General features: G+C 37.0%; 1 protein-coding gene across 2 annotated transcripts in view; it reads right to left on the bottom strand.

Moving 5' to 3' along the window:
• Positions 1-13,445, bottom strand: part of Nup35 (nucleoporin 35) — a 30,270-nt gene extending 16,825 nt beyond the window's left edge. Inside the window, exons 1-4 of one of the 2 annotated variants that reach the window (XM_020186407.2) lie at positions 13,294-13,445; positions 10,039-10,209; positions 7,954-8,081; positions 4,592-4,652 (exon numbers count right to left, since the gene is read on the bottom strand). In XM_020186407.2, the coding sequence (XP_020041996.1) occupies positions 4,592-4,652; positions 7,954-8,081; positions 10,039-10,209; positions 13,294-13,333 (400 nt within the window). In that variant the 5' untranslated portion in view covers positions 13,334-13,445. Of the gene's footprint in view, positions 1-4,591; positions 4,653-7,953; positions 8,082-10,038; positions 10,210-12,830; positions 12,854-13,293 lie in introns of those variants that run through there. The other variant, XM_074071234.1, reaches the window with a different exon arrangement.
• Positions 13,446-14,475: the final 1,030 nt, after the last annotated feature.

The raw sequence follows: 14,475 nt of genomic DNA, 5'->3' as shown, positions 1-14,475 counted from the left end.
CTCAGTCTTTACATCGCCTTTCTCTCTTCTCCTGTGTGTGCCAAAGCTCTTTCTTCCTCTAATAAGGACACTTGACTGACTTCAGGGACCACCCAGATAATGCAAGATCACTTCTGCCACCATCAGCCATTTCCTTAACTCTAAAAACTCTCCTTGATCACACCTCATCTCAAGACACTTAATCAAATTTGGGGAGCCATATATGGCAACAGTCATAGGTTCCAGGGATTAGATGTAGACACACTGTTTTAAGGACAAACATTCACCTCACTACAACTATATCCATCAACATACTCAATGAACATTTACTGAGGTCCCTTTGTACCCAGCTCTGTAATGAGTAGACACTGAAGATATAGAAAGTTTCTGTCCTAAAGGAACTGATAATCTAGTAATGGAGAAAGACAAGAACCAAGCAGATAGAGCTTTATACGAGCATGTTTAAGGAGCAGCTAAACTAAATCAGAAAAATAAAAGTCCCTTTTTCCCCCACTTCTGGGACCACTGTCAGAACTTGAGATCTTCCCCATCCCCCACCAAAAAAAAGTTACCAGAAAGCAGAAAGAACTACACTCTCTCTTATCAATTAACATCACATTCAATCTATTAACAATACACTAAGACAAATAGGATTCTAGTTCATCAATGACCATTTGATCTAGCATTTAGAATGACAGCTGGTAAGTTAAAAAAAAAAAAAAAACTTCAAAAAAATAGAAAAAAGAAAAGTAGAAGAAAATTTAAATTGCAGCAAAAGAAATTTGATGGCTAAGATGGAGAAAGACAGAGCAAACATACTCAATCTTCTCTACCAAAAACAGTAACAGACCATGGTGAAAAGTATTTCTAACATTCTTTAATTCAGAGTTCTTATTTTTCCATATTACCGTTTTTCCTGCACCAGAAGTAAGACTATAAAAAGGACCTTAATATCAGCTACAGAATTTAAAACAAAAACTCGATACAAAAAAACTAAGTGTAAAATAGCCATAATATCCCATGACATCTCTTTATAAAAGCAACCAATCTCAAAAACCTAAATTTTACAAATTATACAAGAAACTAACATTTATTTAACACTAAGTATAAGAACTAAGAGAACAGTTCTAAATAAAGTCTAGGTTTTTCCTTCAATTTCCTCAAGTCAACTCCCTTTTTCTATAATCTTGCTATTATTGGTCATGCATGAGTCCCCACACCTTCATAACTGTCCAAAAATGGTTTTTTTATTTATGCCTCATTAAGATTTTCTTCACATAAATTCCTTCAACTCAAATCAGAGGCAGCAGTGGCTCCCAGTGGCCAATTTATGAAAGGTATATTTTCCTATCATAGTTCTTGTATGTTCATAAACAATTTCTGCAACTTTAAGAACCTTACAGAAATTACTATATTAGGAAAAAGTTAACAAAAGGATATTTAACTTTAATCCTGTACTCTTCCACTTGACCATAACAAATTATAATACACAGTTTTTTAGCCAACTAAGAGATTTTAAAACATAAAATACACTACTTAACATTAAGGGTTTGCTATGGTTTGTCTCTTCTGAAAGTCATTGTGGAGAGTTAAGTCCTTATTATAAAGAGTTAAGAGGGCAGAAACTTGACTGAAAACTAGCGGCTTTGTAAGAAAGACCAGAGGACATATACTGTGCTCCCTTTCTGTCACCACGTTATGTCATGTACCAACCCAGGACTCTGCGATCAAGAAAGCTACCAATACATGTGACCCTTCAACATTGTTCCAGAACTGTGAGCCAAAATAAACCTATTTTGTTTATATCATATCAGTATTGTGTTGTTAGCAACAAAAAATGGACTAATACAATGTTTCTGCATTTTCAATATTCCTGGGATTAATTACTGACTCAATTAAAGAACTGAACAATATTTATGTGTGTTACAAAGTATTATCATCTACTTACTGTTATAGAAGTTTGATGAAGTTTAGGGTAAGACCAGGACTAATTCCACCAGCACCCTTTACCTCAATTATATAGCTGAGAGGACATTTTACATTTTTTACCACAATATGCAGTCATCCCTCACTACCGGGGGGGACTAATTCTAAAACAACCCTCCCACACCAAGGATATCAAAATGCCCACGTCTCTTATATAAAATGACACAGTATTTGTACGTAACCTACACACATGTTCACACACTACAAATCCTATCTACATTTCATATAACTGAAATAGTGTAAAAGCTATGTAAGTAGCTGTTATATTGTTTAGGAATAACGATAAGGGAAAGTGTAAGCATGTTCAGTACAGATGCAACTTTTTTTCCTAAACATTTTTCATCTATGATTGATTGAACACACAGTTATCAAGAGTCACCTGTACATGGTAAAAAGACTTCTAAAGATGTCACCAAGATTCTTTGCCTGGCTTAGACTAATAAATTCAGCTGAACACTAATCTTGGCACTGTTGTGAAAGGACTTTGTGATAGAATTAAAGTTACCAATCAACTGAAACTTAAAAAAATAATCTGGAATGGGAGAGCTTGGTGGTAAAGCACTTGCCTAGTTGGATCCCTGGCACCACAAAAATAAAATACAAAAATAAGAAATTTTCCTAGATTATTTCTCTTGGCCAAGTGACCCACTGCAATCAAATGTACCCTAACAGCAGCAGAAAAGTCAAGTCATAAGAAATATGAAGCAAAAAAAGGGACATGATCTGCCATTGCTGCCTCTGAAGATGGAGGAAGGGGAGACACAGCCATGAAACAAGAGCAAACTCTAGAAGCTAAGAAATACAGCCAGCAGGGAAACAGGAACCTCACTCCTACAATCAACATAGTACTTGCCTCACACTTCAAGATTGTGAACAAAATGTTACTTTCCCTAACTACCTGGGGCAAGTATAATAATGGACTCCCAAAGCTGTCCATTAACTAACTCCCAGAAGTCATGACTATCCCAAATGAAAGCACAAAAGGTAATTACAGCTTCAGATAAATCAAGGCTGCTAATCACCTAGCTTTTAAAAGAGGGAGATTATTCTGGATTATCCAGAAGGACCCAATATATTCACAAGTGTCCTTAAAAGACTCAGATGTTATTACAAAAGAATGATTAGAGATGCAAAGCTACTAGCTTTGAAGACAGAGGAAAGAGACCATGGGCCAAGAAACGTGAGCAGCCTCTACAGAAGAGATAAGAAAACACGTTACTTCTGAGAGCCCCCATGAATTAACACAACCTTATCAATGTCTGAGTTTTAGTCTACTGACTCCTATTTCAAACATCTGACCTCCAAAAGTACAAAGTAATACCTTTGTATTGTTTAAGCCACTCTTAAGTTTATGGTAACTTATTAATCAATAGCAAACTAATATTCTACCCTAATTAAGGGTATGTGCCTGGATAGGCATGGTAGTACAAGCTTGTAATCTCAGCACAAAAGAGGCTGGAGCAGGAGTATTGCCAAGGACAAGGAGTATTTAAAGGACAATCTGGGCTATCTAGTGAGAGACTGTGTCAAAAAAAAAAAAAAAAATTTTAAGCCTTCATACGCTCTACTCATTTTGTTAATTTTTTTTTCCTTCAGAAAATGCATTACCTTCTAATTAACTTTATAATTTACTTATTTTGTTCAATAAAGGCAGGAATTATCCATTTTGTTTACTTTCCCAAAGCCTGGTACATAGTTGTATTCAAATGTTTGCTGAATAAACATTCAATGGAACAACAAAAATTTGAATATACAAAGAGTTGCAGCAGCCAGGCACCAGTGGCTCACACCTATAATCCTAGCTACTTGGGAGGCTTAGATCAGGATGATTGTGGTTCAAAGTCATTCCTGGGCAAATAGTTGGTGAGACCTTGTCTCAAAAAAACCCATCACAAAACTGGACTGGCAGAATGGCTCAAGCAGTAGAGTACCTGCTTTGCAAGTACAAAGCCCTCAGTTAAAACTACAGTCACGAGAAAAAAAAAAAAACAAATTTGAGGCCAATCTGGACTACACAGTGAGTTCTAGACCAACCTGAGCTACACTGTGAGACCCTGTCTAAAAGAATGATAAAGATGATTCTGGTAGTGATTAAAATGTCATTAATCTTAAAGAAAAACTATAGCAAGTAGTTATTTGTATTCAATGTCATTCAGATTTATAGCAATGCATTAATACCTCTCAAAACACCTTTTTTCTTCACAATTCCAACACCTTTTGTATCTTACAAATTAATAACTCAGGAGACACTTCAAACATCTATTAAGTATGCAATTTTTTTAAAATTCTTAATATTTTCAGTACCATATCCTATAATACCTACAAATTCAGAAGGTAAATATATACAAAGTGTTTTCTTCCTAAAGGAAGTTACTGACAACTTGAAAAGTCTCCCTGTTTAAATATAAAATTCCTGGAGGCATGGCTCAAGCAGTAAAGCACCTGCCTAGCAAGTAAGTGCAAAATCCTGAGTTACAACTCCAGTATTGCCAAAAAAAAAAAAAAAAAAAATCCAAGAATTTTACATATAAAAGAAAAAATTCTGGCAATTACCAGTCAACGGTCTTCTGTTATCTTTTGTTGGAGTAGTAGAGAACAGACTTTGGTGTTACAAAGAGTCACTCACCTGTACCAGGAGTAGTAGTTGTAACTCCAACAAGAGGACTCTGCATTACTGAAATGTTAGTCTACATGAAAACAGAAAAAAAGTGTTATGGTAGAAATCCAAAGTTCTAAACATACATAGAGACAGTAATTATTAAAGGCTTTCTTCCAATAGATAATCGTATAGTCCCCAATACATTAGACCCATCAGCATACTACTTGTCTAAAATAAGAAAAGCTGGGGCTGACAGAATGGCTCAAGTAGTAGAGAAGCTGCCTAGCAAGTGTGAAGCCCTGACTCAAAACCCAGTACTGCAAAAAAAAATGAAAAGGGAAAAAAAAAAAATTACATTGGGTTTAAAAAAAAAAAAAAACAAGGCTGGCAGAATGGCTCAAGTGGTAGTGTCTGCCTAGCAAATGTGAGCCCTGAGTTCAAACCCCAGTAGAATCCCCCCAAAAAACCTACTTTATAGGAAGTAACAGTAACATGGTACTTTGTTTTCAGTTCCTAATGTTCAATAATTAAAATAATGGAGATAATGTGATTCCTCAAATCACAAAGTTCATACAGAAAATCAGAAAGATAATGTTTTAGACAAACTATGACATACTATAGACTAAAATCAGCATGCACAGGACTGGAGGAATGGCTCAAGGGGCAGAGTGCCTACCTAGCAAGCACAAAGCCCTGAATTCAAACCCTAGCACCACCAAAAAGACAAAAACAAAAGTCAGCCTGCACAATGAAAAACAGCATACCCTTACAACTACCAATAAAAAATTACAAAGCTAGAAAATTATCATTACTAATCCCTGTAAATATGAGAAAGGTAAAAGAAATTATAAAACTAGCTAAAATCCTTCTATAAATAAAAAACCAAAAAAAAAAAAAAAAAAGGGAGAACAGATTCTCTATACAAGTAAACATATAGATTTTTTTAAAAGCAAATTCCAATTTTTCTTTTTTAGGGGGATACTAGAGTTTGAACCCTTTTGGCCCTTTTTGCTTTAGTTTATTTTTCATTAGTTTTTGCCTAAAATAGCCTAGGAATGCAATCCACCTACCTACACCTGAGATTACAGGTGTGCCCCACCACTCCCAGCCCAAACAGATTCTGGTTAAAGAAATCTATAAGCTAGCTATATGTGGAAACCAGAACCAAATGCTGAGAAAATGTAAAGAGAGATACAAATTTTATTGTTCAATTCTTTTGCTTGTTTGTTCTTGGCAGTACTAGGGTTTGAACTCAGGGCATCCTACTTCCAAGGCAGGCACACCACCACTTAAGCCACACCTCCAGCCCTGTTCAACTCTCAATGCTACTGTCTTTCACGCCTGGACAAGTTAAGCCAAGTTTCAGGGCACATGATTAATTTTGGTTCTAATCAAGCAATAATAGTCTTACCAACTTTCAAGTCAAAAACATTATCAATTATGATCCATGAATATTTTAAACATTTCCAACATAGTAGTAAACTACCTTTCTTTTTATTTATCAGAGAAGCAATGAAAACTAGCATAGATTTAGAAGTCAGTGGTTCTCACACCAAATTAAACATTAGATTTACTTAACTTTTAGAACTTTCCCTGATCAGGATACTCTGTATTTAGTAAATCTATAATACCACCATCCATTAAGAATGTAACACATGTTATAAAAGTAATTTTTTTGGAGGTACTGGGATTTGAACTCAGGCTCTCACAACTGCTAGGCAGGCACTCAACACTTCAGCCATTCTGCCAGTCTTTTTTTGTGATGGGTTTTATTCAAGATAGGGTCTTGGGAACTATTTTCCCAGGCTGACTTTAAAACCACAATTCTCCTGATCTCTGCCTCCTGAGTAGGTAGGACTATACCCACCAGTGCCAGGCAAATTTTTTTTTTTTTTTTTTTTTTTTGGTGGCGTTGGGCCTGCTAAACAGGCGTTTTTACCACTTAAGCACTCTGCCAGCAGCTTTTGGGGTTGTTTTGTTTTGAGACAGGCCCTCTATTTGTAATCCAGGCTAGCTTGGAATTCATGATCCAATAGCCTCAGTCTCTTTAGTGCTGGGATTATATTATATAGGTAATTTAAATTTTTGAACAGGTACTTTAAAAAGTATAAACAAGCTGGGCACTGGTGGCTCATGCCTGTAATCCTAACTACTCAGGAGGCAGATCAGTAGGATCACAGTTCAAAGCCAGCCTGGGCAAATGACTCACGAGACCCTATCTCGAAAAACCGCATCACAAAAAAAAGGGCTGGTGACATGAGTAACATGTAGTTGTCAAAAGTGTATCTCCATTAAGCCAAGCACTGGTGGCTCACACCTGTAATCCTAACTACTCAGGAGGTAGAGATCAGGAAGATCTAGGTTTGAAGTCAGTCCAGGCAAATAGGTTTTGAGACAGTCTCAAAAATACCCAACACAAAACAGGGCTGGTAGAGTGGCTTAAGCGTTAAAACGCCTGCAGAGAAAGTATGAGGCTCTGAGTTCAAACCCCAGTACAGACAATAAAAAGTATATACTAAGTAAGATTAGTCACATTTTTTTCTTTCAGTACTGAAGTTTTGAACTCAGGACCTACACCTTGAACCACTCCACCAGCCTTTTTTTTTTGATGGGCTTTTCAAGATAGGGTCTGGCAAACTGATTGCCTCTGCTGTCTTCGAACCACTATCCTCCTGATCTCTGCCTCTTGAGTAAATAGGACTATAGGACTGAGCCACCAGTGCCCAGCAAGACTAACCACATTTCAAGTATCAACTGCCATTCCTGGCTAGTGACTACTGTACTGGACAGGAGGATAGGTCTAGAAGTATTGGAAAGAGAAGGTACACTAGCTGGGTGACAGTGGCTCATACCTGTAATCCTACCTACTTAGGAGGCTGATGATTATCAAGAAGATTAAGGTTCAAGGCCAGCCCAGGCAAATAGTTCAAGAGACCCCCGCCTCCAAAAATAACCAGAGCAAAATGGACTAGAGATGTGGCTCAAGCAGCACAGTGTCTGCTTTTCCTGAGTTAAACCGCCCCACCCCACCCCCAAAAAAATTAAAAACCAAAGAATTATCTACATGAGAAAAAAAATCTAGAATTTTTTTTCCCTTGGCTTTTTGAGACCCTGTCTTGCTATGTAGCCCAGGCTGGCCTTGAACTCTGCTCTGCCTCAGTCACCTGAGTGCACCATTCCTGGCTTAGCACGTTATCACATTTTTAAGTACATTTCATGATAAACACAACTTAAGTAGACTCTGATAAATTGTGATTAATGCTTATTCTGTACAACACAGTTACTCTAGAACAGACCTTAGGGAAAAGTTCACCTAATTACTGACTCTCACTGTGTAGTCACTTAGAAACAAAATGAGTTAATCAGGATCATGAGGATATGTGTATCACCTGTCTTCGTGAAGTTAAAGGTGTTGCCCCAAGACCTGGGCTGGAAATGTCATCATATATACTTCTAACAGGCGGAGCTCCACTTTTATCCTTATGAGCTGGTACAACTGGTTGTGGTGGTGACCCACCTAGAATGTAAAAAAAAAAAAAAAGTAAGAAAGCAAAGGAATCTTTCATTTTTATGCTAAAATTTTTCAAATTTGTTTTTGAAATAATGAACTCTTGTCTCCTGGGGCTATTCAAACTTTAAAACCAAAAATTACCTTGAAAGCTTGTTAAAATTCGGACTATACTCAGAAGGCTGGAGCTGAGATTATTCAGCTCTGAAGCTCCCAGCTAATGCCAATGCTGCTGAGCCACAATGCACTTTGAAAAGTAGTAGTTAAGACAAATCTTTGTTTTTAAAAATCATAAGTAACGTTTGCTTTTCCACTAAATGCTTAACATTTCAGTACAATACGTGATTACAGAGGCAGGTACAGTAGCCCACGCCTATGGTCCCAGCTACTTAGAAGGTTGAGACTGGAAGATCACCTGAGCCCACAAATTCAAGATCAGCCTGGACAACATGGTGAGACCCCCATCACAAAAACCAAAGAACAAAATATAATCCCATTTCTCACCTGCAAGTACAACTCCATTTTGCATTTGCCTGAATAATTATAATCCCCCAGTACAGAATGTCTGTCAAAATTAAACTGCATTTATGTTTCTCACATTAGAAATGTATTTAAGTGGTTAACAAAAATGTAGAAAATGACCAACTTTTGTGACATAAAGATTCTTTATAAGTCAGAGAGCCAGCAATGCTAAATAGTGAAGCAGCCCAGGCCCTCTATAAGACTATATGAGACCCTGAAGAGTACACATAAACTGCTTAGAGCACAGGCTATAGGTGAAACTGACCTGGACTTTAACATTCTGCTATCACTAATAAGTGAGTACAGCAAATTACTTATTACACTTAGCCATAGTTTCCTCTTTTGGAATGTGGGGATACTACTTTTTGAAAAATGAGGCTATTACTTACTACCCATCCTTTAAAGTTGATTTTTAAAATGAGATAACATATATAAAATGATTAGCATACAGCCTGGCTCATAAGCACTCAATATATGGTGGCTACAATATACAAAAATATATTTTTATATATTTAATAAAGGTAAATAATAAAGGTAAATAAAATTTACCTTTGAAAATTTTAAATCTGTCCAGAAAATAATGTTCTTAAGTAACTCATGATAACTCTCCTTGATCAATTTTAAAAATAGGTGATAAGCCACTTATACCAAATAGTACTTTATACGGCAATTAAAGTGGAATGGTTTTCATTTAAATGTATTAGTTATTAGCTCACAGCTGGAATTCTATCATTTTTATAGTTAATTCTCACTACTCATAACTAAAACTTCAAAGTTATATTTTAAGGAATAAATATAGGATGCATTTAGATTATTACCTATTGTGCTGGCAATTGCAAATTCTGTGCAACAAAAAACCTTTTCCCCAGTTTACAAAGTCAGTCCTTTCATTAAACACACAATATGAGAATCCTATTTCACTATGACTAGAAGTAGAGTTCTTCTCTACAAGTTCTCAAACTAGACTTTTGACCATTTATTATTTATCTATTCTAAATGAGTTACTTAAATTGAATCCAGTTAAATGACCATATTTCTTCAAATCTTAGATCACTTTTCCCACACACACTTTTTTTTATATAACATCTCTAAAACAGGGATATATTTTACCAAAAAAATGGCATCTTAGCATTATGTCATATTTAGTATTTTTCTTTCCTAGTCGTATTTAAAACAAAGGTGAGTTTTAAAACCAAAGCATCTTAGGTCAGATGAAATATAACGTACATATTTTTAATTAGTGGTACTTAAAATTATAGTAGCTTATACTGCTTACACCTGTATTCCAAGAACTGTAAAATAAAGAAAGAGCTTTAGAATAGAGGTATTACTTAATTTTTTAAATTAATAATGTATTGATGAGGGTGAATGCTGCACCATTAGTCTTTTAAAACTTCTACTACAGGTACTGATACCCGAAAACTATTGTAAGCAATTCACCTACCTGCAAGTAAAGGTGATCTCATTTCCACTACTCCTACTGAAGGGCCACTAATGGATCGAGGTTGAGGAGTCACCGGAGCAGGCAAATCCCCCATTAAAAATCCAGGTAAAAACTGGGCATTAACTCCTGGCTTTGGAGACGTGGGGGAACCCAGCATCATTGGTTCCGATCCTAAACCAACGAAAAAATAAAGACATTTCCATTACAATACCCAACAAAAAAGACACAACAATCTGATTTTGACAACTTAATCAAAACTCTTAAATATTACAGAACTTTAGATGGATTTATTTTAAAAGCCAAAATTAGTCCTAAAAATACAAAATGATCTTATAGTCACAATATTTATCTTCAACAGCTGGGTTCTTTTTCACATGTCACTGATTTACAAATCAATACTTATTTGTAAATTTAAAAAATTAGCTACATCTGTAATCCCAGCACTCAGGAGGCTGAGGCAGGAGGAATAACAGTTCAAGGCCATCCTGGGCTATGTAGCAAGATCCTGGGGAGGGTGGGGGGAGAAAGTTTACTTTCTTTTTAAAAAATCCCTAATATAAACAGAATAATTTCTTTCCACTTCTGGGTCAGTTTCTACGAGGTAACACCACAAACAAAGAGAGAACCCTAGTTTTACATACAAAGTCTTAGGGAAATCAGAAACTAAATATCCCATTTCTTCTTCCCCATACACAACAGTGAGTAATTTTTGTGATAACAGTGTAATCACACATACAAATTATAGCACTTTATCATCCTAACTCAGAAGTACATTGAAAAGAGCTGCAAAAATTTTTTTGATATTTTTAAATTACTAGTTTAAAGTTTTGGAATACTATAAAACAGTAAGTTTTCCTAATATATAACTAATACCTCATGATAATCAATTCAAAATTAATCTTGACAATTTACAGGGCAGCTATTCCCATTATGAACATGGGAAAGTTATAACTTACTCTAATTTCAGGGTAAAATAACACAGTAAGGAAAGCACAGGCTAGGTAGTCAGAGACATGGGTTCAAGTTCTCTAAGCAAAATGAGCATAAGTGTAACATCTACTCAGAGCTTTTATTAGAATTATAGCAAATACAGCACTTGGCCTGATGTAACTAGTTGCTATTATCATTCTACCAGTATCTTAACGTGTAAGTGTAGAATTTGCATTTTCTGCTTATGAAAACTTAATTCTTCTGGACTGGTGAAGTGGTTCAAATGATAGAGCGCCTGTCTAACAAGCATGAGGCCCTGAGTTCAAACAACGACAACAACAACAAAAAAAAACCCACCCTGAAAACTTAATTTTTCCACTAGGTGACAAGCCTGAGTATGATTCATAGCACTCAGGTCAAATGTTTGGGGTGTTATTTGGGTGGCTTTTATTAACTATTACTTAACTTCTAAAAAAGCCTCAAACTTCTTTCTTGCTATTAAAAGTTGTTTATTATTTATTCTTCCTCTTATTTCTCATTAGAAGAAAAAAAGCAAAGTAATTCAGGAAACGGATAATGTAAAATCTGAAATAAGATGTGAAGAATGGTAGTTACATTGTAACTACTTTGTAAAGTGCTAATTATGCTACATAGTACTACATCTAAAGAACATACACTAAACTAAACTAAAAGTCTAAACAAAAGCATACTCTGAACAGATATTTAGAAAACCATAGTAATAAAATATAAAAATTTTAGTAACATCACAAACTACCTTCACTCTCTCATCTGCCAAAGGAAAAAGAAATTCTGGAAGAATTAAGTCTTCCTAAGAAAAGTTCTGATACATCTAAATATATATTGGTACAATAGAAAGCACTAAAGACACAACAGGCTCTTAAACCAAACTGCCACTAACTATCCCTCAGGGCTAAATTTCACTTAAAGAGAGAGCTAGACCAATGGATCCTGCATGTCTTAAATTTCACTTCACAATCTGTATTACTAAATCCTAAGTACTGTATTCGTCTTACTCAGCAGAATTTACTGATGTAAACATTTAGTTTAATATGCCAGTAGGAATTAGCAAGTGTGAAGCCCTGAATTCAAACCCAGTATTGAAAAAAAAATCATTTAATACGCCAATGGGTGCTGAGAAAACGTTACAACCGTAGGTACCTGCAATATGTGGACTAGTACAATATTTTTGGCCAGACAACAAACAAGTATGGTTTTTCCACATTTCTAGCCCCAACAAATATTCATTCCACAATGTCTTTGTTGAACAGAAAACTCTGGAACTTTAATTAGTTTCCCGATCTCTAAAATATAAGAAAAATAACTACACAAACATTTGTACACAAATTTTAATATAGCAAAGTACCTGTATTATTGGCACTATGCATTAAGCTTTTTAAAACATGCTAAAAACAGTTCCAGTTACTTTATTCTCAAAAGGAACTTATTTTACACAAAACATGCAAGCATTACATGCCATTCAAATCTAAAAAACTAACGACACAATATATTTCATACTTTCTCTTTTTCCAAACTCAGAAAGTCACGTTAAGTCTCTAACAGTGGACATTTTTATTCTCACAAGTCACAAAAAGCCAGCGAGGGGAGTTAAAGAAGGGGAAGAATCAACGTGTAGTTAACTTGGTAGATTTTTTTTTTTTTCAAAGACGAGGAAGCTTTCAACAAAGCTCCCCAATTTTAAAAAAAAAAAATGTAAACTCTTTAAATTGAGCCACTTTTCCAAGTTAAGGCTAGGAAAACCATGCGAAATCTCAGCTTACTATGAACATCAATACTCAATGGCCCCACCACCTGAGTGGTGTGTGTCACCCAACTGGGGCTACCTCTAATAACAGATTCCTTTCGTAAAGCCGGGATGGGGGATCAAAGCAGGAGCTGGAGCTTAGAAGACCCAGTAGCCTGGGAGGGCACCCGACCCTCCCCGGCTCCGCCCACCCACGTGGGTTCCTTCCCGTGACGCTTCCGGGCCGGGGAACCCTGCAACCCAGCAAGCCAGCCTTCCCAGCCCGGAGCTGGGGGGAGGGAGGCTTAGGGGTCGGCCGGCGGAGGGGCGGCCACCACCGGATGGCCAAGTCCTCCCTCCCAGTTCCTGACACTTCCCAGTAACTGCAGGCTGGCGACGCCTGAAGCGGGATTCTACTAGCAAGCTGGGAGAACCCCAGAGGCTCCCTTTCACAACCGAAAAAGCGTAGTAGAGGCTGACGGCTGCCGCCTTCCAGTCTTGCCGCTTCCGGGCCTACGACATGGATGACAGCGCCATCGGAGAATAGCAGTTACTTTACTTACCCAGCGCGGGCGCCTGGGGCTCCACAGCAAAAGCTGCCATCCCGACGGCGGCAACTACAGTTATCCCGGGACCGTCCCAATTTTCAAAAATGGCGGAAACTCTTCCCACGGGCAGGGGCGCGCTCGCTTGAGGGGTTGCGCAATTTCCGGACATGCGCCCTAGAGACGTTGTGGGCGTGGGAGCCATCTTGGCAAAGGGCAAACGTGGGGGGGAAGGGCGTGCTTTTGGTCACGTGTCACAGAAGCACCTATTCTTTTAGTCTTAAGGTCTGCTTGCGTTTCACTAATGTTTTGTCATCTTCCCGTTTTTCTGAGTAATAGCTGGAAACGTAGGTTTGATGAAACAGACTTGCCTCTTTCCCATGTCCATTTCTGCACTTAATACAGGACGCTTCTTCCTCAAAGCATATTTTGTACCACCTGTATGCCATTTCCTTTAAAGTTTGTGTGGTATAGGCACACTTTCACATTAAAGCATAACTCGCATGCTGTTTGATTGCATACTACATCCAAAAGAATACATGTACCAAAAGCATGTGTAGGTAAATAAGGGATAGAGATAAAACTGTGAGGCCACCACACCTCTGTGTGCTCCTGCCCATGCCATCTTCCCTGTCGTCCTCTTCCTCAATTTGCTGCTTTCTTTAAGGCCTATTCATATATTGGTCACACACACACTTTCTATTATGTATGAAAGTGCGTTGTTTTGCTGTTTACAAATTCTATAAAAATAATATGCTACTTTCTGTGATGCTCCTTAGTCCCCACAAAGCTCATTATCCCAAAAAACCTCTGGGACTTTCTGAAGTCCCCAGTCCAGAAAGAATTTTTGTCACTGGAGCGAGGCAATAGCAATGCCAGCATTATATGACAGGTTCTCAGAATTCTAGTTTTAAAAACTCTTACAGGTTCAACTTTTTTTTTTTTTTGGAAGTACTGAGGTTTGAACTCAGGGCTTTTGGCTTTCAAGGCAGGCACTCTACCATTTGAGTCACACCTCCAGCCCAACTTTTTTTTTTTTTTTTTAAAGTGAGTGTGTGTGTAGAATTATATCACCAGGAAAGTTATGTTCAAGTCTTAACTTTGTACCTATTTGGAAATAGTGTCTTTGCAGATACAATAAAATTAAGACAAGGTCATACTAGATAACCACCAACTGGACAACTTTAAACAACACTAATT

Source organism: Castor canadensis, chromosome 4, assembly GCF_047511655.1.
Source record: "Castor canadensis chromosome 4, mCasCan1.hap1v2, whole genome shotgun sequence".
Taxonomy (NCBI): domain Eukaryota; kingdom Metazoa; phylum Chordata; class Mammalia; order Rodentia; family Castoridae; genus Castor; species Castor canadensis.
This window is presented reverse-complemented; position numbering and strand designations above follow the sequence as displayed.